The following is a 22,349-nucleotide window of genomic DNA, read 5'->3' as shown; positions in this document are numbered from 1 at the left end:
TCTCAGCTAGGATCATTACTATGCTGTTATTAACATAATCTGAATAAAGGATAGTCATGGATTCATTTGCTTTAATGTGTGTTTGGTGCACTATGCCTTGCCAAAAAAAAATGAATAATCCCCCCAGGGTTGCAGATGGAAAGTGAGATACAAGAAATAACTAACAGTTGTCAAAAAAATGCACTTTTGTGCTTGTGTGTGTGCTGTTTTCTTAAGATGTGTTAACAATAATCTACATTTGGCTTAGGTGTAGTCTTTATCCATTTCTAATAATCCTATGAAGACTTGTGGTGTGAAATACGAGGCTTAATTTTAAAACAAAGCCAGCATGTTTATTGTTATTGTAAATGCTGATAAGTAAAAATATTTAGTACTGTTAAATTTTTACTTACCAGTTGTCATCATAAGTGCATTGCTGCCTTTTCATTCTCCTGGCACATTGAAACATTATTTTAAGCTCCTTACTTTTCTTAATGAGTAGAAAACAATGTGAGAATTTACCTGTAGGTGGTCATGTATTGGTTTTTGTAGCAAATAGAATACCATGGAACTTTTTTCGTTTTAATTTGAGTTCAGCTTTTTTTTTTTAACAAAGGCTCATGGTAACTTCTCCTGTAGCTGACAAATAATTAAGTTGACTTTATGCTACTATAAAAATGGTTGGAGGAAGAAGGGGATCACGGACAACTACTTAAAACTAGCGTTTCAAGTGTAATTTTGTGTGTGCTTATAGAATTTTTGTTTGTTTGTTTGTTTCAGCTACAGCTAAAACACGCAGTAACAATAGCTGAAGTGAATCAACTGAAGGAGAAAGTAAGTTTTCAAAGAATATTATTTTTTGGTGACGGTTATTTTGGGTTTTTTCTTTATTTCTACCTACAAATTTTACCAAGAATAGGCTGAATGCAGAAGGCAGAGATCTGTTTTAGGCCTTGGGCTCTGTGTACTCTGCGTTATGAAAGACAAGTATTCCTAAGCTGAAGAGCTGCCCTCAAATTCTAAAAACAAAAACAAAACCCCAAAAAAACCCCTCAACCATAAACTCCCCCCTGTGCCATTATAAAATTAATGCTTCAGTATTACTGCTTAGAGTAGAACTGAATATAATGGATTACTGTATGAAACAAGCTCCCAAACAAGTAAGAGAACATTTTCAGCAGACAGAACTTGTCTTACTTGAGTATAGATTTGGCACGTACAGTTAATGATTTGTGGCTGACTATCTGTTACCAGAAAGTTATTTCTGTTACCCTTTTTCCTCTGTTTCCCTCCTCAAAGTTCTGATGTGCTCTGGGGAGGTTTTTTGGTGAGGATTGGTTCTTTTTGCTGCTTTTTTACTCTGATGGAGATCTGCACGTGGCCTTTTTCTGGAAACATTTGTAGTAGGCGAGCAGCTTCTTTTACTCCATTGCCCTTCCGTGTTGCCTCGATGAGAAATGCGTACCCCAGGACAGGTTGCAGCACATTGCAGGGGGAGGGGATAGTGCTTCAGATTGCAATAACTTTTACTAATAGTACCTATTTTTCTTGTGCTCAGACCTCCAAGCGTAGAGGGGCAAGGCAGCCAAAACCAACTTTGTGTTCTTAAGACAGTTCTGGTTTTAATTTCTGGCAGTGCTCCTCCTCCTTCCAGTATTTGTGAAATTTGGCCCAACTGGATTGCTACAAAGCTGTTAAAAATGTTGGCATTAGTACAACTTACTGCCCCATTTTTAATCGAGGAAATTCTTGGTCCTTTCAACATCTGTGTTCCATCAGCAGGTGATCTTGACTGGCTTCAAAAGCAGTGGTTTCCTCAGCGTAAATGATGTCCCCAAAAAAGGAGGCGTGGACAAACCAAGCGGTGTCCTCCCTGCTTGCCCCTCCAGGACCTGGAGAACTTCACGTTAACATTCTCTTTTATATTGTAGATGATGAAAAGCTGCAGGGCCCCCACCCCTTTCCTTTGTTGAGGAAGCGTTTGGTGTTTTTAGCCCCAGGAAAGCAAACCATGGGTATATCATCATTTATTAGGAAGACCGGTGCCTTATAAAGTACAAGAGAAAATCAACTGGTCTCATTAGCTTTATTCAAAAAGCTGTTGGTAACAAAGCAGTAGGACAGAGGGCTTGTCTTACACAGGTTAAGACTCTCTATCTCCAGTTGCCTTTGAAAGTAATCAAAATAGGCCTCTCCAGAGGTATTGAGAGATGGTGAGGTCTCGAACAAGTCAACGTAAGCTGACGTTAAAGATCTTACTCATTTTATCTCTTTAAAAAGAAGCAATATAAATGGGGAAGTAGTAAAAGACTCTTGGGTTTGAGTTCTAAACTTACTTGGAATAGCAAGGGTTGGAAGAGTTGATATGATCTCTTTAGAAGTTCAGTGTCTTGTTTTAATATTACTGATAATTTTTTTATTTATTATTTAAATTATTTTATTTGCTATTCTCTGGTTAAACATGTATAAACAACTGGTTTTTTGTATTCCATCTTTTAGTTTAGATTAATTCTTTAAGTATTAATCTTTTCAGTTAAAAGTTGTTGAAGCAGAAAAAAATGAATGGAAACTGAGTCGAGCCCAACTTCAGCAAAACTTAGACGAAAGCAAAGAGAAAATTAAGAAGTTAGAGACCTACTGGTTAGAGGCACAGAGTTTATGCAAAACAGTAAATGAACATCTTAAAGGAACTCAAGAACAATGTGATGCCCTTGAAAAGAAATACAGCAAGGCCAAGAAATTGCTAAAAGATTACCAACAAAAGTAAGTACCCCAAAATACCAGGTCTCTTTCTTGCTTGTATGTTTTTTACATTATGGAGAAAGCTGACAACCATGCCTAGGGTTGGGATTTGCTTAACACACTTTTTATTTGTCAGAGTTTAGGGAAGCCGTGGGCTATACATGCTAAATTCTTTCATACATTAAGTCACCAGCTTCTTTAAAGGTTCTCCAAAAATTTTGCCGCTGCTGCTTTTGATTCGAAGCTTAGGGGAAAAATTTAATATTTTAATAACAAATTTTTAAAACAACTGTAATGTGTCTATACTTTTGGAAGGACTACTTGAAATTCGGCATGAGTTATTTGGCAATACCTTTTGCTGTTTGTGAAAAACCCTCTAGCTTTGACCAACTTAAATGTTCCAGAGGGGGTACGCATCAAAGGATATACAATAAGAGCCAGATACGTGTGATTCGGTATCTTGTAGGGGGAGTAAAAGGAATTCTGAGAAAAATTAAGAGTTTGGGATATGTATCTAGAACATCAGAATGGCAGCATGAAAACAGTAGGTTCAATCTGTTAACAGGTTTGGATTTTTTTGTAGAGGTAATACTGCTTATTAGATACGCCTGTGTAAGACTTGAACGCTGTTGTTGTGTGTTTGTGTCTATCTGGTCTGTGTTTTTTCCTCTTAGCTAAATAAGAGCTAATTGCAAAATACTTGTAGAAGTGTCTTGATAATACCGAAAACAACTGTTGCTTTTGATAGTCACTGTAAGCATGTAATTCTCTTGTCCCCAATTTCTCCACTTACTACTTATTTTTAAAGGTACTTTGCATGATCTTTTGCTCTGTAGTCTACATCCAGAAATGTTACTTTTCACAGTGCATTTTTGCGCAGTTTGGTGAGCGTTTTTAAAGGTCTCCTTTCCCCTTTCCTCCCAAGCTTATCCACATGGAAGTTCAAAAGTACGTTAAGATGACTGCTAACATGCTAGTTGCCATTTCCTCGCTGCTTAGCAAATTCCCATTGCTCCTTTTGACTGTCCCTGAAGCTTTTGCGTTTTGTGTAGGTGTTCTACACTTATTTTCTGGTTTTGTACGTTATTCCATCTGACTTGCAGGAAAAAGCAGCTTTTATTTTTGCTTCCTTCTTGTAATCATTGTTTCTTTTTGTAAAACCCAGCCATTGCAATTTGAACCAAGTGGAAACTTGAAATGCAATTTATTTTCCTACAAAGAATTCTACCATAGATTTAGGAAGGAAAATACTGTGTGTGCATGTATCTTTGTGGAAGAGAGTAAGATGTAATGTTCGATTCGTGCACTCTTTAAATGTATACGCAACTTGCTTGCCACCTTTAAAGGTAAAGAGATGGTTGTAGCTTTGTAGAAAAAGTGTTGCAACGCATCCTTTCTCAGCCCAGAGTAAATTATACTGTCATGTGTATTTTCTTTTGAAGAAAGTAGAAGCATACAAATACATAGGTCATTTTGTGATGCTACAAGATTAATGAATCAGTTACACCTTACAGACTGATTTTTTTCAATGTTTACTATCAGAATGATTTTTAGTAAATGCAGCTGTGCATATTTCTATTTTATGTATTTTTCTACACTTCTATATATTACTTTTTCATATATATGTATATGTTTCTTTCACCAGAGAAATAGAATTTATGAAAAAAGAAGAGGATCATTCAAGGCTACTTGAAGAAAGAGACCAGAAATACGCAGAACAGCTGAAAATATATCAGGAAAAAGTAAAGCAGTATTATATTTTGAAATACAACTCTCCGAGAATGCAGAAGTTTATCTCACTTCTGAATTTTAATTCTTGCAGATTTCAGAGCTTGAAAGTAAGTTAAAAGTATATGAGAGAATGCCGTCTATGTTTGGAGGTGACAGTTTATTGGAAGATGGCTGTCAAAATCCAGGCCAATATAATGAACAGTCAAAGATAAGAGAAGGAAATGAAAAAGAATCAATAGAAGAAAGACTAAATTCTTCAGATACGTTAGTTTCTGGTAAGTAGATTGTAGGCTCTTTGATTTGCATTTAACACAAATTAGGAGGAGTTATATGTGTACTGTTTTTTTTGTTGTTAAAAGAAGTGTTTGCTGTTTCCTACTGACTGGGTAAATGTTTGACCTGAACCAGTGTGGATGTTTTTGTTTAGGTCCCCCAACATTTTCAGTATTGTAGTATTCTTAAATGCTGGGGGAAGGAGGGGATAGATGGAGAGAGATCCATCTTCACTGTCCCTCAGATTCTCTATTAGCGAAACTGATAAAGTTAGTGGGACTAAAACACTGGGATATGTCAATGAAAATCCTATTGATTTTAAGCTATGATTTACACAAAAATGTGCCATGATTTTTTTTTTTGGTCTTGTAATTTTATGCCCAGAATACTATAAAATATCAGATGGTGGCTCAAATGAGAAACGTATTTTAAAAAGATTTGGTAGATGTTTAGGTGCTTTGTAAAGAGTTTCTATCTTAAAGAACAAGGATAGGAAGATACATTTGGGGCACAAATTCTCATGTATTTGAGAATAAAGTTCAGGTTTTAAGCCGTGGTAACAAATATATCTTGAAGGATTTTTTTTTTTAATTGAAGAAATTGGGTAGAAATGTATTTCAAATTAATTAGAATTGCTATCATAATATGTTAAAATATTGTAGTATTATATAAACCAGTATTTTCATATTGTAATGATTAACAGGTAGAATAATTGTGATTTAACTTCTGAATATTTTTCTTGACAGTGGGTTGGAGAATTTGCCTACCAGTTGTTGTGTTGTTTGGTTTTAAGTAGTACATATTTGTTGCAGATTTTGATGCTTTTGTTGGGGATACTCCAAGATTAGACACCAGTGCCCACAAAGCAAAAGCTCAGCTTGCTTTGAAAGTAAAACGCCAGCCACCTTCTCGATCAAAGCTGAAGGAATCTCTAGGGGCTGGACAACAGACTGCAAATCTACAGGTACTGATATCAGTAGATAATTATGCATTTGTGAGCCTGAACGCATGTTTGGTTTTAGCTGTATTTGCAATTGTAAGTGTTGTCCATGCTTCATTCAAATGCCAAAGCACTATATTTTTATGCTGTATCAAGTGAAAAACCCTGTTTGGGTTCATATTGCATACGTGATCTCAGTTAATTTGAAGTTAGCAAAGAAGTATGCAAGCTTGTCGTATTCTACTTACTGAAAGATTTTGATACAGTGACAGTGGTATGTTATGAGATATGCTTATCTATCTTCTAATTTCTTCATCTGAAACAAGTTAGTTACCAAACCTCTTCAAAAACTAAACACTTCTGAAATGCTTCATTATTCCATGAATAGTCATTTAAGTCCACAAAAAGTATACCAGTAAAATGTTCTAGCACATTTCTGGAAAATGGTTGTAGAATTGAGGTGTATGTAGTCGGTATATGAGAGAGCCTGTCATAGAGGGAGAAGGCTGAACTACTTCAGTTAGACTGAAGCGTGATTGTGTTGGATTGAAATGGTCAAGATGTACCAGAATGCTTCTGACTCGGATAGAGAAAGATGATTCGGGATGTGTAGAAGGATCTGTATGGGATGGAAAAAGGACAGCCTATAAAATCGGCTTCATGTGATTTAGATGATGTCTACAAGAGATTAAGTTAAAATTTTCTGAACTGAGTACGTTTGTGTGTAGCATCGCATATCCTTGCATCCTTCTAAAAGATTAGATAGCAAATGATTATATGTCATACTTACCATCAAATAACTTCTGAATTTGTTGAAGGATGACGATTCAGAAGACACCGTTCTCAGCAGAGAACTTTCCACTGTGTACCTAACCAAGACCTTAGAAACAAGTGAAAAATTAACTCTCCCGCGCCTGGATGACATAGATCGAAAGAGTGAAAAGCTTGAACAAACAGAAAGCACAGAAAGTCCTCTAGAGTCAAGTCCTTCTGCTTCCACACACTCTTCTCCAGTACACAAACCAAGCAACGAAAATAGCACAACCACCACTCGTTCACCTCCTCCTGAAGAGATGGCTCCAAATTCTCCTCAAGGGTATCCCAAGAATGTTAAGCAAAAAGAAGCAAAAGGGAAAGGGAAAGAGGCCAAGGGTAAGGCTTACGGGTTTACTATTATTTTAATCCTTTGGAGTTTAAGTATTACGGATTGTAGATATGAATGAATATTGAACAATAAGGGGAAAACGAGTTGACTACAAAACTACCTGTTCTGAAACCACTTGTTAACTCTTCAGGAAAGTTTGAAGTTAGCAAAAAGCTGTGCAAGTTCATTGTATTCTATTTTTACTCAGTGAAAGATTTTGATACAACAGTAGTATGTTCTGAAATAGGCTCATCTATCTTTTAATTCCTTCATCTGCAACAAGTTAGTTACCAAATTTCTGCAAAAACTCAACATTTCTAAAATAATTTATGGCGCCAAGGATCCAAAAGGTGCCTGCAGAATAAATGCTGCTTCAATTAGACAGTTACAGAAAGGAATAGGTCTATGTCAGATTGGTAAAAGCCCAAACCGATAAATCCAGAGTCTGAATGGTTGCCTTGACGTAAGCTAGAGGGGAGCGGGAGCTAAGTCGTGGACTGTGGATGGTCAGTAAAGGTCCTAGCACATTTCTGCAAAACACTAGCCTCATAAGGAGGAATGTATCAGAGAGTAAGTTTGACTGACTTCCCGACTCCCAGAAAAATTCCACGTTGGCTTTGTGCTTCCAGGTATTATCCGGGTGTTTAAACAAGATATGGCTTCTGAATGTTGTGGGAATTACTGCATTATTCGTCTTGTCCTCTTAGAATATTTCTTTCTAGGAAAAGGTTAAGAGTATTATAATCAGCCTAGTCACTACTGATCATTTTTGATGGACATATTTGGCTTTTTTTCTTAAGAATAATTGAATAAGGGATAAGATAAAATATTTGAAATGCTTGATATTTGCTTTAGTCAGCTAGCACAATATATAAAGGCAGATTATACTTCCTGACTCTTCTGTACGGCTCAGACAAAACCTTTCTTTTGATAACCATGAAAACAGGATTTGTTCTATACTCTTCTCATTTTGTGTGTTTCCATAACGTCTTAAACAAAAATAGTCTACCCCAGCTTCTTTTTGTTTCATTTTGGTTGGTGTGTTTTGGTTTGTGGTTTTTTGGTTTTTTAATCCTATCAAAACAAGTACCTAAGGTATGAGTGATTTTGCCTTTTTTTCTACAAATTTTTTGTGATGGCTGAGGCATTGCAAACATTTTCTTAAAATTGGCAGAGTCACTGGAAGAGCTAATTAATGCAGTACATCAAAGATGAGGATTAGTATTGAAAGCCCGCTCTTTGTAGGCATAATGACACTAAATGCTACTTTCTGCTAGATTGTTGCTTTCTAACCATATTTAAATGTCTACCTATTATTTCATTGAAAAAAATCCTTTCTATTACCTTCACATCCGTTCATGGATCAGTCTATATTTTAATCTATTGTAGTCCATTTTAGAAATTACCTCTTTTCCTAAAATATTACCTCTGGAGAGAGAGGTGGAAACAAATGTCAATATTAAAATTAATTCTCCTGGTTTTGTATTTAAGATGACAGGAAAAATAACCAGTTTAACTGGTAGTTATAATTTGTTGGATGTTACACATTTAGAAAGAGCAGTTAATTAATAGATAAAGTTCTGATGTGGATCAGAAACATATGTTTCAGGAAGGATTATTAGCTGATGGGGTCGTGGGGATTTGTCCATAGTTTTGTGTAATAAACACAGTTTTTGTTTTTTATGATCCTTGAAGGCATCTGTATACGTTACTTATGTCAGGAGTTGTCTTAAAGACAGAACTTAAAACCTACTTTGTCTCATAAAAAACAGGCTGTGTGTCTTTCATAGGCAGCTTAGTTATGAAACGCCTGGTTTGCAGTACAAAACATATTTCAATTATTTAAAAAAAATAATCCAGTAACCTGAGAATTTAAAAAGAAGTACATTCAGGACTTGCAGTAATCTATCACAATCTGTGGGAAGGTGTAGTGTGATGTTTGAGTTTGTCACTTAATTTAATATTTGACTAACTGCAATTGAACGTGCTCCCTCTGGTGAAAAATTGGATCCTAGCAGGTTGTATTCCAGTCTTGAAAATACCGGAGTCTTGGAGGAGCTTCGAAGTCACAATGACTTCTTTAGAAAGAATAGTCACTGTTTGTATACTGTTTCCAAGAAACTCTGCTTGTTAGGATCTGTCTGCTCTCCGGGTGCTGGCTATCGTGCTGGTTAGACACACTTTCTGGAGCTAGCAGCTTCCGTAGGTAGCCTGTGTTCCAAGTAGTGAGCCTGGACTAGCTGCTGAACCAGAAAAAATGCAAAAGGAACATCTTATAATACTTCAAGTGTAATAAAGGGTGATTAGATGCTGTACTTGCTCAACTGTTGCTTTAAAACTGAATTTCTTTCATGCATCTTATACCGGCTAACTTGTTGGTGTATTTTGAAGTTGATGCTTTGCAAAAGAAAGAGGTAGCATTTTTCTAAACCTATCTTAAACTAGCTTTTGTTTGTAATTCATTGAAGCAAAATACTGCGGTAAGTTTTATCTTTCTGTAGACAGTGTGTGTGTGTGTGTGTGTGTATATATATATATTTATATATATATACTGTTTATCAAAAGCAGTATTTTTGATCAGTCATAAGCGACTGCTGTGTTGCCATTTTTAAATCCCCAGAATGATGGGAAGATGCCATAGAGAGTATCCGCATGTGTGAATGCGAATTTTAATGGTTGTTCAGGTTTCAGTATCTTATTTACTTAGAAGCATCATCATAAGTACTTGAAACTTGCGAGTATTTTTAGAATAACATTTTTATTTTTTGCCCCTCTGTGAAAAGCAGAAGAAAAGAAAAATGAAGACAAGACAGCAGAAACAAATGAAGGAACATCATCAGGGAAGTCCAAAAGGAGATTTCCAGATTTTGGGTAAGATTTTACTTGTGTTCATTTGGAAAAAAAAATTGTTTTCGGTGTTACTTTTTGGACAATATCGTGTTCTCTAAATAAAAAAGTGTTGAGGAAATTCAATAATGTTACTTCATAGCAACACCACTGGACAGCCTTTTTCATCTTGAATTTGTAATGTTGCATTCATGTTTTTTCCACCACATTTTGATTTTATTTATCTGTACATTTTCCCCTCAAAGAATTTCTTGGGGTTCTTCAGGTTTTTATCTGAATGCACAATTTCTCTGGTAATTAAATTGTGAATTCAGGCGTAGTTTTATGCTGAAATATTGTTGGACCCTAGAGATGAATGTTACGGCCCACTGGTGTTACAGGCTAAAATAGATACCTGTCTTGCCTTGATTCCTTCTGCAGTAGAGGTGCTGTTATATGGGGTAGCTATAGTTAACTATAGTAACTATAGTAGCTGCTTACTGAACTATTCCTTGGAGACAGGATTGCGAACAGGGGGGAAAAAGAAACAAAAGTGCAAGCTGCATAATATCTGGAAATACAAACTGATCTCTGAGGATTTGAGAGAACAGTTGCTAAATCTTGCAATAAGCCTTGCTCCTTTGGAGCCAGGCATAAAGCTTGTTGAAGCCAGCTGACATCAAAGACTCAGACTGGTACTGCAACAAATAAATCTTAACATATAGCAAAAATGATAACTTATTTTGCACACAGAGATTGTAGTTCAAGTCACTCTGTATTGCATATGAACGTTTATATAGCAAAAAAAATCCGTTCTTCCTCTTAGTGGTATCCACTATATGCTAAGTTTCTTTGAGCATTTTCTGTTTTTATTTTGATTATATGTGGTCTTTGAAAGGTACTTTCATAACTCCGTTGTGGTTCTTAAATAAAACACGAATCACAGTACTTTTCTAATTGCATGCATAATCTGTAAAATCATGCTGTGTAAGTTACACTGTAAATGTAAACGCTTTATGAAAATTGTGTTTTTTTCACTTCAGTGGCTTACGGAAATCTGGAGGCAAGGGCAAGAAACAAGAAAAAGAAAATCTAAGAGGCTCTCTGGATAGCAGGTAGTTGTTTTGTTTGTTTAATACATACATGCTGCATTCCTAAAATTTTTAACTTCAGAATTTCTTTAAAACTATCACTACTGTTTGACCTTAAAGTATGTTCAAGTGTAACAGTGGCAAAATTCTGTGAAGATTAATATAATGATGTGGAGATGAGCTTCTAATCTCATGAAATAAGAAAAATACATAGAATAGTATAGAGGAAACAGTAAAGCAGAGTTACATTTTAAAGTGACTTATAAGATGAACACATTGTACCCCATCTTAAATATAAAACCTGTATTTTGCTTGGGAAGATGACTGTTGAGTAAATTAAATTAGCAAGTCATTTGAAATTGTTAAATTGTTGTGCGAAATACTGCAAAAGCTCTTAAATTGCATGGAAGTTTAAAGGCAAGTATCAGTTTTCATTTTAAGTACCAAATTTGCTGTGAAAGGGGTAAAAAGGAGGGGTGTGTGTTTTGAGTTTGTTGGTGGTTTTGGGGGGATTGGTTGTGTATTTGGGAGGCAGCGTGGGGTTTTTTTGCTGTTGTTGTTTAAACACAATTTAATCGACTTATTTCAGAGGTTCCCGAGAACTGTTGGACGACTCTGGCAACAATCTGTCTGCGTCGGATTCGGATTCGCCTGTTCCTACTTGCATGCCTTTCTCTTGGTTTGGAGACAGCCACAAAGAGCCTCAGATTTCCAGTAGCAGCCTGCACGTTCCTCAGGGCGGGCAGGACAGCTCTGAACATGGTCAGGAGAAGAACAGAAGCAAGGTAAAGATGACTAATTTGTGCTCTGAATATTTTAAGCGTTGCATCTTGATAAAGTTAAAAACACCAGTGCTTAGTACGTGGAAGCTTGATGACTTAGTCCTTGACCGCATCACCTCTTACAAACGTTCCTGCAGAAGTCTGAGACTTCATAGACTGTGCGAGCGTTCAGTTGAAGCATCAGTGGAGGCTCTTCAGGCTAAAGTAGCGTCTAAGAAGCAATCACAGGGTCTGTTTTTTCACTGGTTTATAATGCTAAAAGTGATGCTAGCTTTAGGACAGTATACTTTTAAAAGCCAAATCCGTTTCCCTGTCTAATACAGTCTTAATACTTGGAGGAAGCGTACATAAATAGAGGTCAGCTTCCCAGGTGGTTGGCCAGCCAGTTCCTACCATACTGCGATGGAGGGGTGGAGTACCAGACAGGTGGATGGTTTCATTAACGAATTTAACATTGAAAGCCAAGAGATACATCGGTAGAACACTGTCTCTTCTAGGAAACTGCTTCTGAGTAACTGATAATGTTCTAATAATTAAAAGCCTTTTAACCAGATCTTCAGAGTGAGGCTACGCAGTTCAGTCTATAACCATGAAGTTACTGTCTTTAAACTGTTTGAAAGAAATGTCTGTAAAAAGTAAGAAGTTTAACGTGTGCACTGTCCAAATATTTTGTCGAAACCTTTTTCAGTGTAAGACTGTTAGTAACAGTCTTACTAACATCTTCATTCTTGTTTCCTTTGGATTTTGTCAGATACAAAATTGTAGCTATTTGAGTAACCTCATAAGCTAGGGTTTTTTCCTTGAGTTTCACACTTTTTCTTCACTTTGGTTGTCTAAAATACCCTTTCACTTTTTCCTTTTCCTTTGTGTTATTAGAGAGAAATGAGTTACAAATCTAGAGGAGAAACTTGACAGGTTGTAGTCCATGAAGTCAGTGGTACTTTGCATACATGGCAGATAACAAGTTGGCCTTCCGCGTTTCCAGGTGCTGATTGCACTAAAAAGCTGTTATAACACATTTTTTTAAATTACTTTCTGGTTTTTTTTAGTATGAATTTCAGTCCCTGTGACAGGATTAAGCTGTCTGCGTACATAGTTTATAAAAAATAGAGAAATTAGTTTCAGAACCATACAGTACCTTGCTATAACACAGGAACTTAAGAAGAGTAGGGACTTTTGAATCTCTGAAGTAGAATGACACTTTACTGTCCAGTGTGTGTCAGCCTTGTGTATTTACAGCTCCTGCATTGTTTGCTTCTGTTGAAGAACGTAGTGGTCAAGAGATGTTTCTGTAAATAACCCAAGGATCTTGGGACTGCAAGGTCCATGTTGAAGGGGGTATGTGTACACTTTGGTACAGCTTTGATTAAATAGGAGTGCATGGTTGATCATCTTAATAGGCTGTAGCAAAGCTAGAAGGAGGTGTTTTCTGTACAGATAAACGTTCAGTGGTTTAGCTTTCAAAGTCATTGGTTCAGAAGCACCCATTCTTCCCCTCTTCATTCCTCCTTTCTGTCTGATTTAGATAATTTTTCTGAGTGTAGTAAAAGTCCCACTGCTGCATTTCTATTATAAGCACCCATAATGTGCTTAAGCACCCCTTAATGTGTTTATATAGACGCTTTTTTTGGCAATCAAAAAGGTCTAGATCTTACCAGATTTGGGCCTCTCTTCCTTTCCACATTGCCCTGAAATAAGAGCCTTTTCTCCTCATCATTGTATACTTTATCCAAGTTGATTATCACTTTAACCTTCCACCTGGTTTCTTGTCCACTGTTTTATTTTTTGTTTCCTTCTCATGCTCCAGTGTGTAATGGCTGCTCACTGCTCTTTTCTTTTCCTTAGTGCCAGTTGCAAACCAGCAGCTGGAACAATACACAAGTCTTTTGTAAAACGGTAGAAAGCCGACCCTATTACAGAACAGATTCTCATACATTAATTGATCCTAAGATCATACTCGGCCTCTCTGAAGTCAGGCTGTTTTCACTTTGCAGTGTTTAGGGTCTTCTATAAAGATGGTCATGTAACAGGAGCTACCGCTTGGAATGACTAATATTTGTAGATCTTAACCTGCAGTTGAACATGAAGTTTGCACTACAATAAGGCTTTGGCTGGTAAACCTCACTGTGAAAAGATGTTGAAACTGAGAAAGAAATGTACTTGAGCACTCAGCGGTGCGTCTTGTTGCAAAGCAACATAACAGCAGAGACAAAATCATCTTCCCAGAATTTAAGGAAAGAATACTCCTTTTTCTTGATATTAATTCCATAATATTTATTGATTTTATGTCTGTAGTATCCCATGTGATCAGACTAAAGCATTTCTTAAAGAGCAGGTAAAAGTAGAAACCCTAAAATGAGAACTCTGTCATTTAAAAATCTCCTATTTTTTTGCATTGTGTATGATTTCTGTAGTTGTGTTTTAATATCGATGGTGCAAGGAGTATAATTATTTTAACTGTTTTCTGTTTCTGCAAAATTCACCTCTATGAATTGATGTACCTAGAAGGATTATCTTTTTCTTAAAATGATACTGAAGTTAGTCTTAAAATAATAATTTGGCAAAGTAATTAAACAACTTCATGTTGCTTGCGAAAACTAGAAATACAAGAACTAAAATCCCATGATCTGGGTGTCTGCAGACTGTTTAGCCTTATAAGATTTCTAAATTGCACAGTTCTTAAATTAGTCCCTTTACATAATCTGCCCCTTAATTTAGTCCCATTTCCTGATACAAACCAAACACATACATACGTTTCGTATTCATTATTTTTCCAGAGCATTATTTAGCTTCTGTAAGCTTGTATGCAGTGGTTCATTTGCATTGCAAGGAAGAACACATTGGTGTGAACTATTTATATCCTAGTACCTTAAATCTTAGGAATCATACCTGTAAAACCTCTTCTGTCCAAATTCTTTGCTCTTCAGGAATCAAAAATATTTGCAACTGGCTCTAAATCCTTAAAAGGAAAGTACTACTACTTTAAACTGAATAGGAGCAGGGGCAGGAGAAAACCTTACAGCTGGTGCTGGGATGCTTTACTTTTGGCTATGTTTTCTTTGTATTTTTTTCTAAGGTCTCATTAAGTATTTTGCTCAAATATTATCCTGTCTTTTTTTTTTTTTTGGCACAATTTTGTTTCTGAATTGCTCTGCAAAGGTAGAAAGAGTGAACTCAGGGTGGCTAAAGGAAAGGTTCCTAAATAGATTTTCAGTTTGTGTTGAAATTAATTTGAGAATAGGTTGATGGACAAAGTATTCTGTTGTTTCTGGTAATACTTTTTAACATCTGAAAGACTGAAGAAGTCCCTAAAATATAACGTAACTAATGAACAATATACATGGAACACCATTTTTCAGTCATGTACATGCATACCACACTGCATGAAAAGGTAGTAGGAAAACTCAAGTTGTGGTTGGGTTTTTTTTTGTTTGTTGGGGGTGGGTTTTTTCCTTGTTTTTTGGTTTTCTTTACTTTTTTCCTTTTTTTTTTTTATTAAAGACTAGAAATTTGTATCAGTAATTTACAGTAAAAAGGAATGCAAAGTTCAAGTATCCACCCCCAAAACAAAAATAGAATTATCTATAAAATTTAGAGTTCAGGTTAAACTGAAATCAGAAAATACAAATACAGAAGTGCTCAATGAAGACAATTGCAAAAACATAGTTCTCTTACAGGAGCAAAAGTTACTGAAGAAAAATGTCTTTAACATCAGCTTAATTTAGGATCTCCAGTTATTTCTGCATATAGGGATACAGTATGGCATCCTTACAAAGTATAGGTATTTGATTAGAGACTTAGTGAAAATTAGAGAAAATAATGGTAAATAATTGCTTACTGTTTGTAGGCAGCAAAGAGTAGCGCTGAGGAATAGAGTTTAGAAAGGCAAAAGTAGGAGGCATGCTTTTGGCAGAATTATTTTTCACTCTAAAGAAAAATACCATAGAGGTCAGGATATGAGATGGAAATGGAGGTAATCAAATCAGAAAATATTCTGGGAAACACAATATATTAGTATTCTTTAGAAAGGTTTTCCGACCAAACCAGCTGTGAAGTTTTCAGGTGTAGCATCTCTTGTTCTCGTGGTCTTCAGCTGGAGTTGCTCAGGTGCCTGACTAAGGCGTACGGGTGCTGGCTGCTGGATTAGTTTGAACCCAGACCCTGCTGGTTTTAGATGCCAAGGCGGGCATTACAGGTCTAAAAGCTTCCTTTAAACACAGACTAAGTGCAATAACTGAATGTAAACAGTAAATGCTATGATGATTTTTACATTCTTTCAATACTACAGTTCTTATATTAGTGGTATTTCTAACCTAAATTTTAATTTGTTACTTTTTTTTTTTAAACTAATAGTACTTGATTAATTTATTGAAAGAATAATTTTTTTCAAAATCTTTTATTTCAGAAGAATTTTCTATTTCAAAAGTAATTTATTAAGGCTGTCAAACTGCATAATTACTCTGGATTTACAGTGTTTAACCATTTTCTGTAAAGACATCTGAGTAATTGTTTAACTTCTGAAATGTTCGGCTTTATTATAGTGGTTTTACACTGTTTGGTGCTTTAAAGAAGAGTTTACATAGCTTGATACAGTCCACGTATTACAAAATTTCTTCTAAAGGTATTTTACACCTATGTGGTATTTTTCATATCAAGGTAATTTTCAGATGACATGATTCTGTGCCTCAAATGCAGCCACCTCAAAATAGAATCGTAGAATAGTTTGGGTTGGAAGGGACCTTTAAAGGTCTTCTAGTCCAAACCCCTGCCATGAGCAGGGACATCTTCAACTAGGCCAGGTTGCTCGGAGCCCCATCCAGCCTGACCTGGAATGTTTCCAGGGATGGGGCATCTACCACCTCTCTGGGAAACCTGAGAGTTGTTCCCAATGTTTCACCACCCTCCTGAAAGCTGTTACAATGAGCAGCAATACAATACAGTATCTTAAATCAGAATTTAAAGTTTTGGGAAAGCTTGTCCTTAGGCAAGCTCTGTATTTTCTATTCATGAACTAATTTAAACCCTGATCTGCAAGCTGCCGAAAGCCCCTGGCTATTCCAGTTCTCAATGAACTGTCAGGCAAAGACAGACTGTTTGTTTCCCTGCCAACTACAGTGGTTAGATAGTGGGTAACTATGAAGTCTAAACCTACTTCTCATTTTCAGAAACTTTGTAATTTATGGGGGCACTTCTGTGCCATGGAAATCTCAATGACCATAAACAATTGGGACTGATTTTTCTCGCCAACAGAACGGCCCCTCCTGAAGTGCATTCATAGTGCTTGTGTAGTTTTCAGTTGGACACAAATTCAGCACGAATAATTCCACCAAATGAATTTTAAATTGCTTCTCCCTGAGTACAGGATGCCTGCTGCAAAAGTAACCGCATGTATTTCCTTGTGGACTTTAACACCGTTTCAGGTTACGGCTGATTCTCCACACAAGGTGCTTTATTGGGGATATTGCTTTAAATTTGTTACTGGGTTTTCAAATTCAGAAGTTTAACAAGTCAGATGCTTGATAGAGTGAGTGCGTTTCATATGTGATCTAAAGATAACCGAGTTATAGTATTTTTTTACCAAAAATCAGAATTACTAGAATGTCACCTTATGACCTGCTTTTCAAAGGAGTGAGTTAATAAAACATTATTTCCACTTGTTTGCAGAGTAGAATTGTGATAGATGATACATACCATAGCAAGCCAAGTTGTGAACTTTCAGGGTTAGTGACAGAACCAAATCTGTCAGGTCGTTCACACACTTTAACCTTCTCTTCAAATGAGGTGAGTTTCAGAGTGTGTATATGTGTCTTGTTGATGTCGTTGTTCACACTTCAGCATGTTTGATAGAAACGGATTTGTGTCATGTGAAACTAGATGGCTGTCTCCGTATTTGAGTGTTGAAGAGCACTGTAAAGAATCGTAAGCTGTTGCTGAACTAAGGACGTGAACTAGTAGATGCTGTATCAGCCTTTGTGTTCTGATCCTAGTTATAGCATAAAAATCGGAATGAACTCTCTCTGATCAAATTGCGGTTTTTAATTTTAAATGTAACACCTTTCTGTTCCACTAATTTAAAGCAACTTCCTCGTGAATGAAAACTGCAATGTTTTTGACCTTGCCTTCACAGCTGTGCAGGTTTGTTTTACCATAAAATTTCATCTAAAGAAAAACAAACAAATGAGGCGGGGTGGGGGCAAGGGGGCAGAAGGCAGTGATTCTGATATATAGGTGAAAAATAGATACCTGAAAGTCAGTCTTCATTCCCCTGGAGAACTAACTCCTTTGGCTACAGCTGAAACCTAAAGACCACACTTAGGTAACGTTCTGAGATACTGTCTCATTTGGTGTTTGACTGATGGGTTGACTGATGGGCATCTTTATAAATGAAATCCTTTATAGACTAGGAGGAGTCGTTGAAAGTTGAACACAATCATCAGAAATGAGTTAGAGGGCTTGCTAAACTGGTAGTGAAATGTTTGGGGGGGGAAAGAATAAAAAATTAAATGGTGGTTCATGAATCTGGGAGGTTTGTTATTAGCTATCTTAACCCAGGCTTTGGTGAAAATCTTAAAATAGTCTAGTAATATGCAGAAAGTCAGAACAGCCTTACATCATTGTTATAAATATGAAATCACTAACATAAAAATCTGGGTTGTCAAAAATCGTATAACTAGTTTACAGGTTTCAGTAGTGGATTAATTTCTTCCAGATTATTATCAGAGATGAGTCATAGACCTAATGAAAATGAGAAGAACTTCAGTTAATATCTATCCTTGCAAGTGCTCCCTGCAGTTTTTTGAATGGAATGGTTCATGAACGGACTATGTGTTTCTAAAACTTTCAAGCAGTATAAATAGTAAAATTTTAACTAAATATCTTCTTGAATATTGTTCTTAGATCAGTGTTACAACTTTCAGCAAACTTCTGGTTCTAAAACTCAAATGAAAGTTGTCTATTACTAATTGTCCACGTGTAAAGGGATGATTTAAGCCTTCTTACAGATGAGTCTGATTCTAGTGTTCTCTCTAGTTCATATGTTGCTTATGTGTATGACCAATGAAAGTTGTTTATACCTTTTCAGTAATTACATTGGTTATCAGGGTCTGTTCTGAGGATAATGATAAGCAAACTCTGAGCTGGTTTCTCTTTTTAAAAGCGGTGCGTGTGAAGAAAAATAGGTAGTTGTGTTCCTGGGGGTTTTTAATTAGTAGTACAATACCTTGAGGTCTGGGAAAACAATGAGTAACCAATCTTATGGCAATTTTGGGTATTTAAAATCCTTAACTTATGCCCTTTACAAATAGAATTTCTACCTGGTGCTGCTTGTTCAGATGGGTTCATGAACACGCAGCAGGGATCATGCTGTGTAACAACCCCTGCTGGCAGGGGAACGGGCTGCTGCCCTGCAAATCCTGGGATCGTTGGTAGACAGGACATGGAAATGCCCGTTAGAAATCTAGACAGGAGGAGGGCTGAGGAGTCTGCCTCTGCTGGGCTGGTGCTCACAGGCAGTTTGGGGATGTGACTGTGTGGCGAGAGGTAGGTTGTCGGCAGCCAGCTGGTTACAGCTCCCAGCTGGTTAGCAAGCCAGCTGGTAACCCCTCCTACCCTTCTACAGCTCTTACTGTGTTACATGGTGTGATGGCATTGGGGTTTTCTTGGGGCTTGTATTTTTATCTTTAGAGCCTCCAGTATTTCTGTCCTTGCTTTCTGAATCACAGGAGCACATGTTTTTCTCATGCTCCATACCTTGTAAGTAGTTTTAGTTCTGTTTTCTGAATTTGCAGCTGATCGTGTGTATGCGCACGTGCTGTAACTCTTTGGGGACTGTAACTCTGATGTACAAACACCTTGGGACAGTCCCTCTGCCTCTGGAAGGATGGTAAACAGTTGGGGAAGAAAACCCAAACAACTGTTATTTAATGACCAATAAGTATTACTCAGAAATCAGTGTTCTTCATCTTCCACGCTTCTCACTTTCCTGTTGGTATTTTGAAAAAAAGTTAAACCTGTGCTTTTCACTTGTGCAGTAGTGAAAATTTCAAATTATACAGGATTAAATATCTTCCTGTTCACCTTCACTTCAGTGAGGAGATGACATCTAAGCGTTTTAACACAGATTCAGCTTTTGGTAGAACTTCTCTGGGGTTTAGCCTTGTGTCTTTACCAATATGAGGTAGCAGGAGCCTGTTAGCAACTGATGATGCTGAAAGCCCAGTTTGGGATCAGTAGCACAGTCTGGAGGACTCCTCGCTGGTCCAGTCTGTTGGCGGCTCTAATCTGTGCTCCTTAGAGGAACTGGTGCAAAGAGCCCCCTAAATTCTGGCAGAGGACTGACTGCATTCCCCTGGCGAAATGAATGAATCTGGGCCTCTCTAACAGGAGTACGCCTTCTTCAAGTACTTTACACTCTGAAATTACAGAAGCAAGTTGTTGCATGGCTAGCACAGGTTAAATAAAACTAGTGAGCTAATTCCAACCAGAATAAAACATTTTACACATTTCTCAGTGTAAGGCAAGGAGGGAGGAGGGAGAGAGAGGAAAATACACTCTCACACACCATATCTAAAAAAATATTTATGTGGCAATATATTTTTCGGTATTTCTTGCTGCTGATAAACCACACACGACCCTGAGAATACAGGTCAAACTTGAAACTTAAAAAGCTTCCCCTTTTTTGTGTGTTTTATTCATGAACTAGCATGAGACAAAAACTTAGCAGTATGTACTTTGTATTACAGTATCAGGTTGAGGAGTACTGTTATCTAAAACTACTAAAAAATAAACAAGCATTTTGGAATTCCTTTAGTAATTTATACAATGAATCTTCTTTCTCTGTGCGAAGCATCTCAAGCTTGATAGCTTGGATAGAAAACTCGCTGTGCCGCAGTTGTCCTGATACAGATGCTGTATAGAACGCTTCCAGCAAAACCTTTGCTGTTATTTTGCAAAAATGGCTATGCTTTTGCACATCAGGAAGATGGATGTGTTCACGCTTCTTATATCTACAAAAGCATTTTAATTTGGATTAGGAGTTCATTTTTTAAGTAAATCATCTGATCATCCCCACGTGCCTTACTTGGATTCATCTTGGAAATCACATCAGCTGTGCTCCAGCAGTGTTCCCGGTGTATTCCAGCTGCTCGTGGCCATTGAGTCGGTGTGAACAGACTAGAGCTATTCCAACGTGAAAGTCCTTTGAAATGCTTATATGGATTTTAGGACCTCGGCACAAACTGTACTGCTCCACACACTTGTCCCTATTTATCTGCACTGCCTCCTAATGTAACCACTCTCCTTTCGTGTCACAGATTGGGAAACGCAAAACTGTCTCTAATCCCGTGTAGTCCTCTGATACATCAGAATTTTTAAAATTGTATGTTTCTCCTCAGACGTGCATTCCTGTTTTGCTCTCAGATCCAGTTTCCTGTATGGTCGGATCGTGTGTCAGGCCTACGTCTCACTGCCTTTCCCTTGCAATTGCCAGAATTATTTTGTTACATTCAATCAACTCTCCCAGATTTTCCAACAAACAAGGGAGCTGGATTTTGGGAGATCCCTCCGGTTGGGAGCTGTAGTTGTTCACCTGGAACTTACAGAGTAGCATCTCAAATCCATCACTAGAAAGATGCTTAATTCTGGGTGTTCTGTTTACAAGTGATGCGTAGAAGGCTGGCTGAAAAAAGTGGGCATATTTTCCACTGTTTTGCGAATATGAATGAGCTTGGAAGCTGCCTCGTGGAGCCACCTGCAAGTCTAACGCAGCCCGTACTCAATTATGAGCTAGTGAGAGATCATTTTGGATAGTTAATAAAACTTCAGGTAACTGATGTTACCAATTCAAGTCTCGCACTGGAATTTCTTCTGTACACACACTGAGCTCTGTTTTATGTAGCTTTTCTTTTGTGGTGAAGTAATGGAGTGCTTCAGGACGAACAGCGGTACCTTTTTCCCCTCAGAAGCCAACTGAAACTGAAGCAGGGAGCTTCAAAAGCTCTCTGAGCTGGCAAAGTGCATTTTCAGTGGAAGGCTACAAGCTCTTATGTTTCTGAAACGGTCTTCTACTAGGCAGACCCTTTAAAATGTTGACGTGATGGCATTAGGTGAAAGACTAAACAGTCTTCTCTTCTTAGAAAAGCACTGAATTTAGTAAAACTGTACCTGGAATTGTTGCCAGACTTACTGACTGCTAGAATTGCCTTTATTCTGGATTTCCTTCACTTAACAACAGTCGATAATACGTTTGAAGTGCTGCTTGATCCTTCCTGATGCTGTGTCAGGCAGTATCTTAACACTGGGATTGACAACCAGCTAACTGAGGAAGCTTGTTCCTTGTTAGGATACATCAAATTTAAGTGAATGCTTTGCTATATGTATTTTTTTTTCTTAAGAAAACCATTTATGTTCTCTATTTCTGACTTGTGTTGAATGTTGTGGTGTGGTTTTGTTTATAGCAAACTCTTGGGCAAGCTGCCTATAAACTGTGATCTCAAGAACTTAAGTCATTTTGAAGCCAGAGTATGTTTAATAATGCATTTTGTTAATCAAACGCAATTGGCAACTCAAATTCAATGTATAATCAAGTAAAACATTGCTGACGGTGACTTTTCTCAATTGGTTAGGCATTAGACGATGAATTTTCGACAACAGGAAAGCAAAATCAATGGCACAGTAGACCTATTTCCGAATGGACCACCCAGCAAGTATGCCACTGGTTAATAGGAATGAACATGGAGCAGTATATTACGGAGTTCACGGCTATGAACATAGATGGACAGCAGTTAATGCAGCTCGACAGTGAGAAGTTAAAGGTATGTGAATATTCCAGAATAGACTTGTAA

General features: G+C 37.1%; 1 protein-coding gene across 4 annotated transcripts in view; it reads left to right on the top strand.

Moving 5' to 3' along the window:
* LOC134518243 (neurabin-1-like) overlaps positions 1-22,349 on the top strand; it is a 42,932-nt gene that overhangs the window by 16,794 nt on the left and 3,789 nt on the right. The window contains exons 8-18 of one of the 4 annotated variants that reach the window (XM_063340745.1): positions 760-813; positions 2,513-2,742; positions 4,367-4,463; positions 4,544-4,727; positions 5,538-5,689; positions 6,484-6,817; positions 9,596-9,680; positions 10,679-10,750; positions 11,316-11,511; positions 17,173-17,289; positions 22,131-22,319. In XM_063340745.1, the coding sequence (XP_063196815.1) occupies positions 760-813; positions 2,513-2,742; positions 4,367-4,463; positions 4,544-4,727; positions 5,538-5,689; positions 6,484-6,817; positions 9,596-9,680; positions 10,679-10,750; positions 11,316-11,511; positions 17,173-17,289; positions 22,131-22,319 (1,710 nt within the window). Of the gene's footprint in view, positions 1-759; positions 814-2,512; positions 2,743-4,366; positions 4,464-4,543; positions 4,728-5,537; positions 5,690-6,483; positions 6,818-9,592; positions 9,681-10,678; positions 10,751-11,315; positions 11,512-17,172; positions 17,290-22,130; positions 22,320-22,349 lie in introns of all 4 variants that reach the window. The other 3 variants (XM_063340744.1, XM_063340747.1, XM_063340746.1) reach the window with 3 other exon arrangements.

The sequence above is a fragment of the Chroicocephalus ridibundus genome, chromosome 7, assembly GCF_963924245.1.
Source record: "Chroicocephalus ridibundus chromosome 7, bChrRid1.1, whole genome shotgun sequence".
NCBI classification, from domain to species: domain Eukaryota; kingdom Metazoa; phylum Chordata; class Aves; order Charadriiformes; family Laridae; genus Chroicocephalus; species Chroicocephalus ridibundus.
This window is presented reverse-complemented; position numbering and strand designations above follow the sequence as displayed.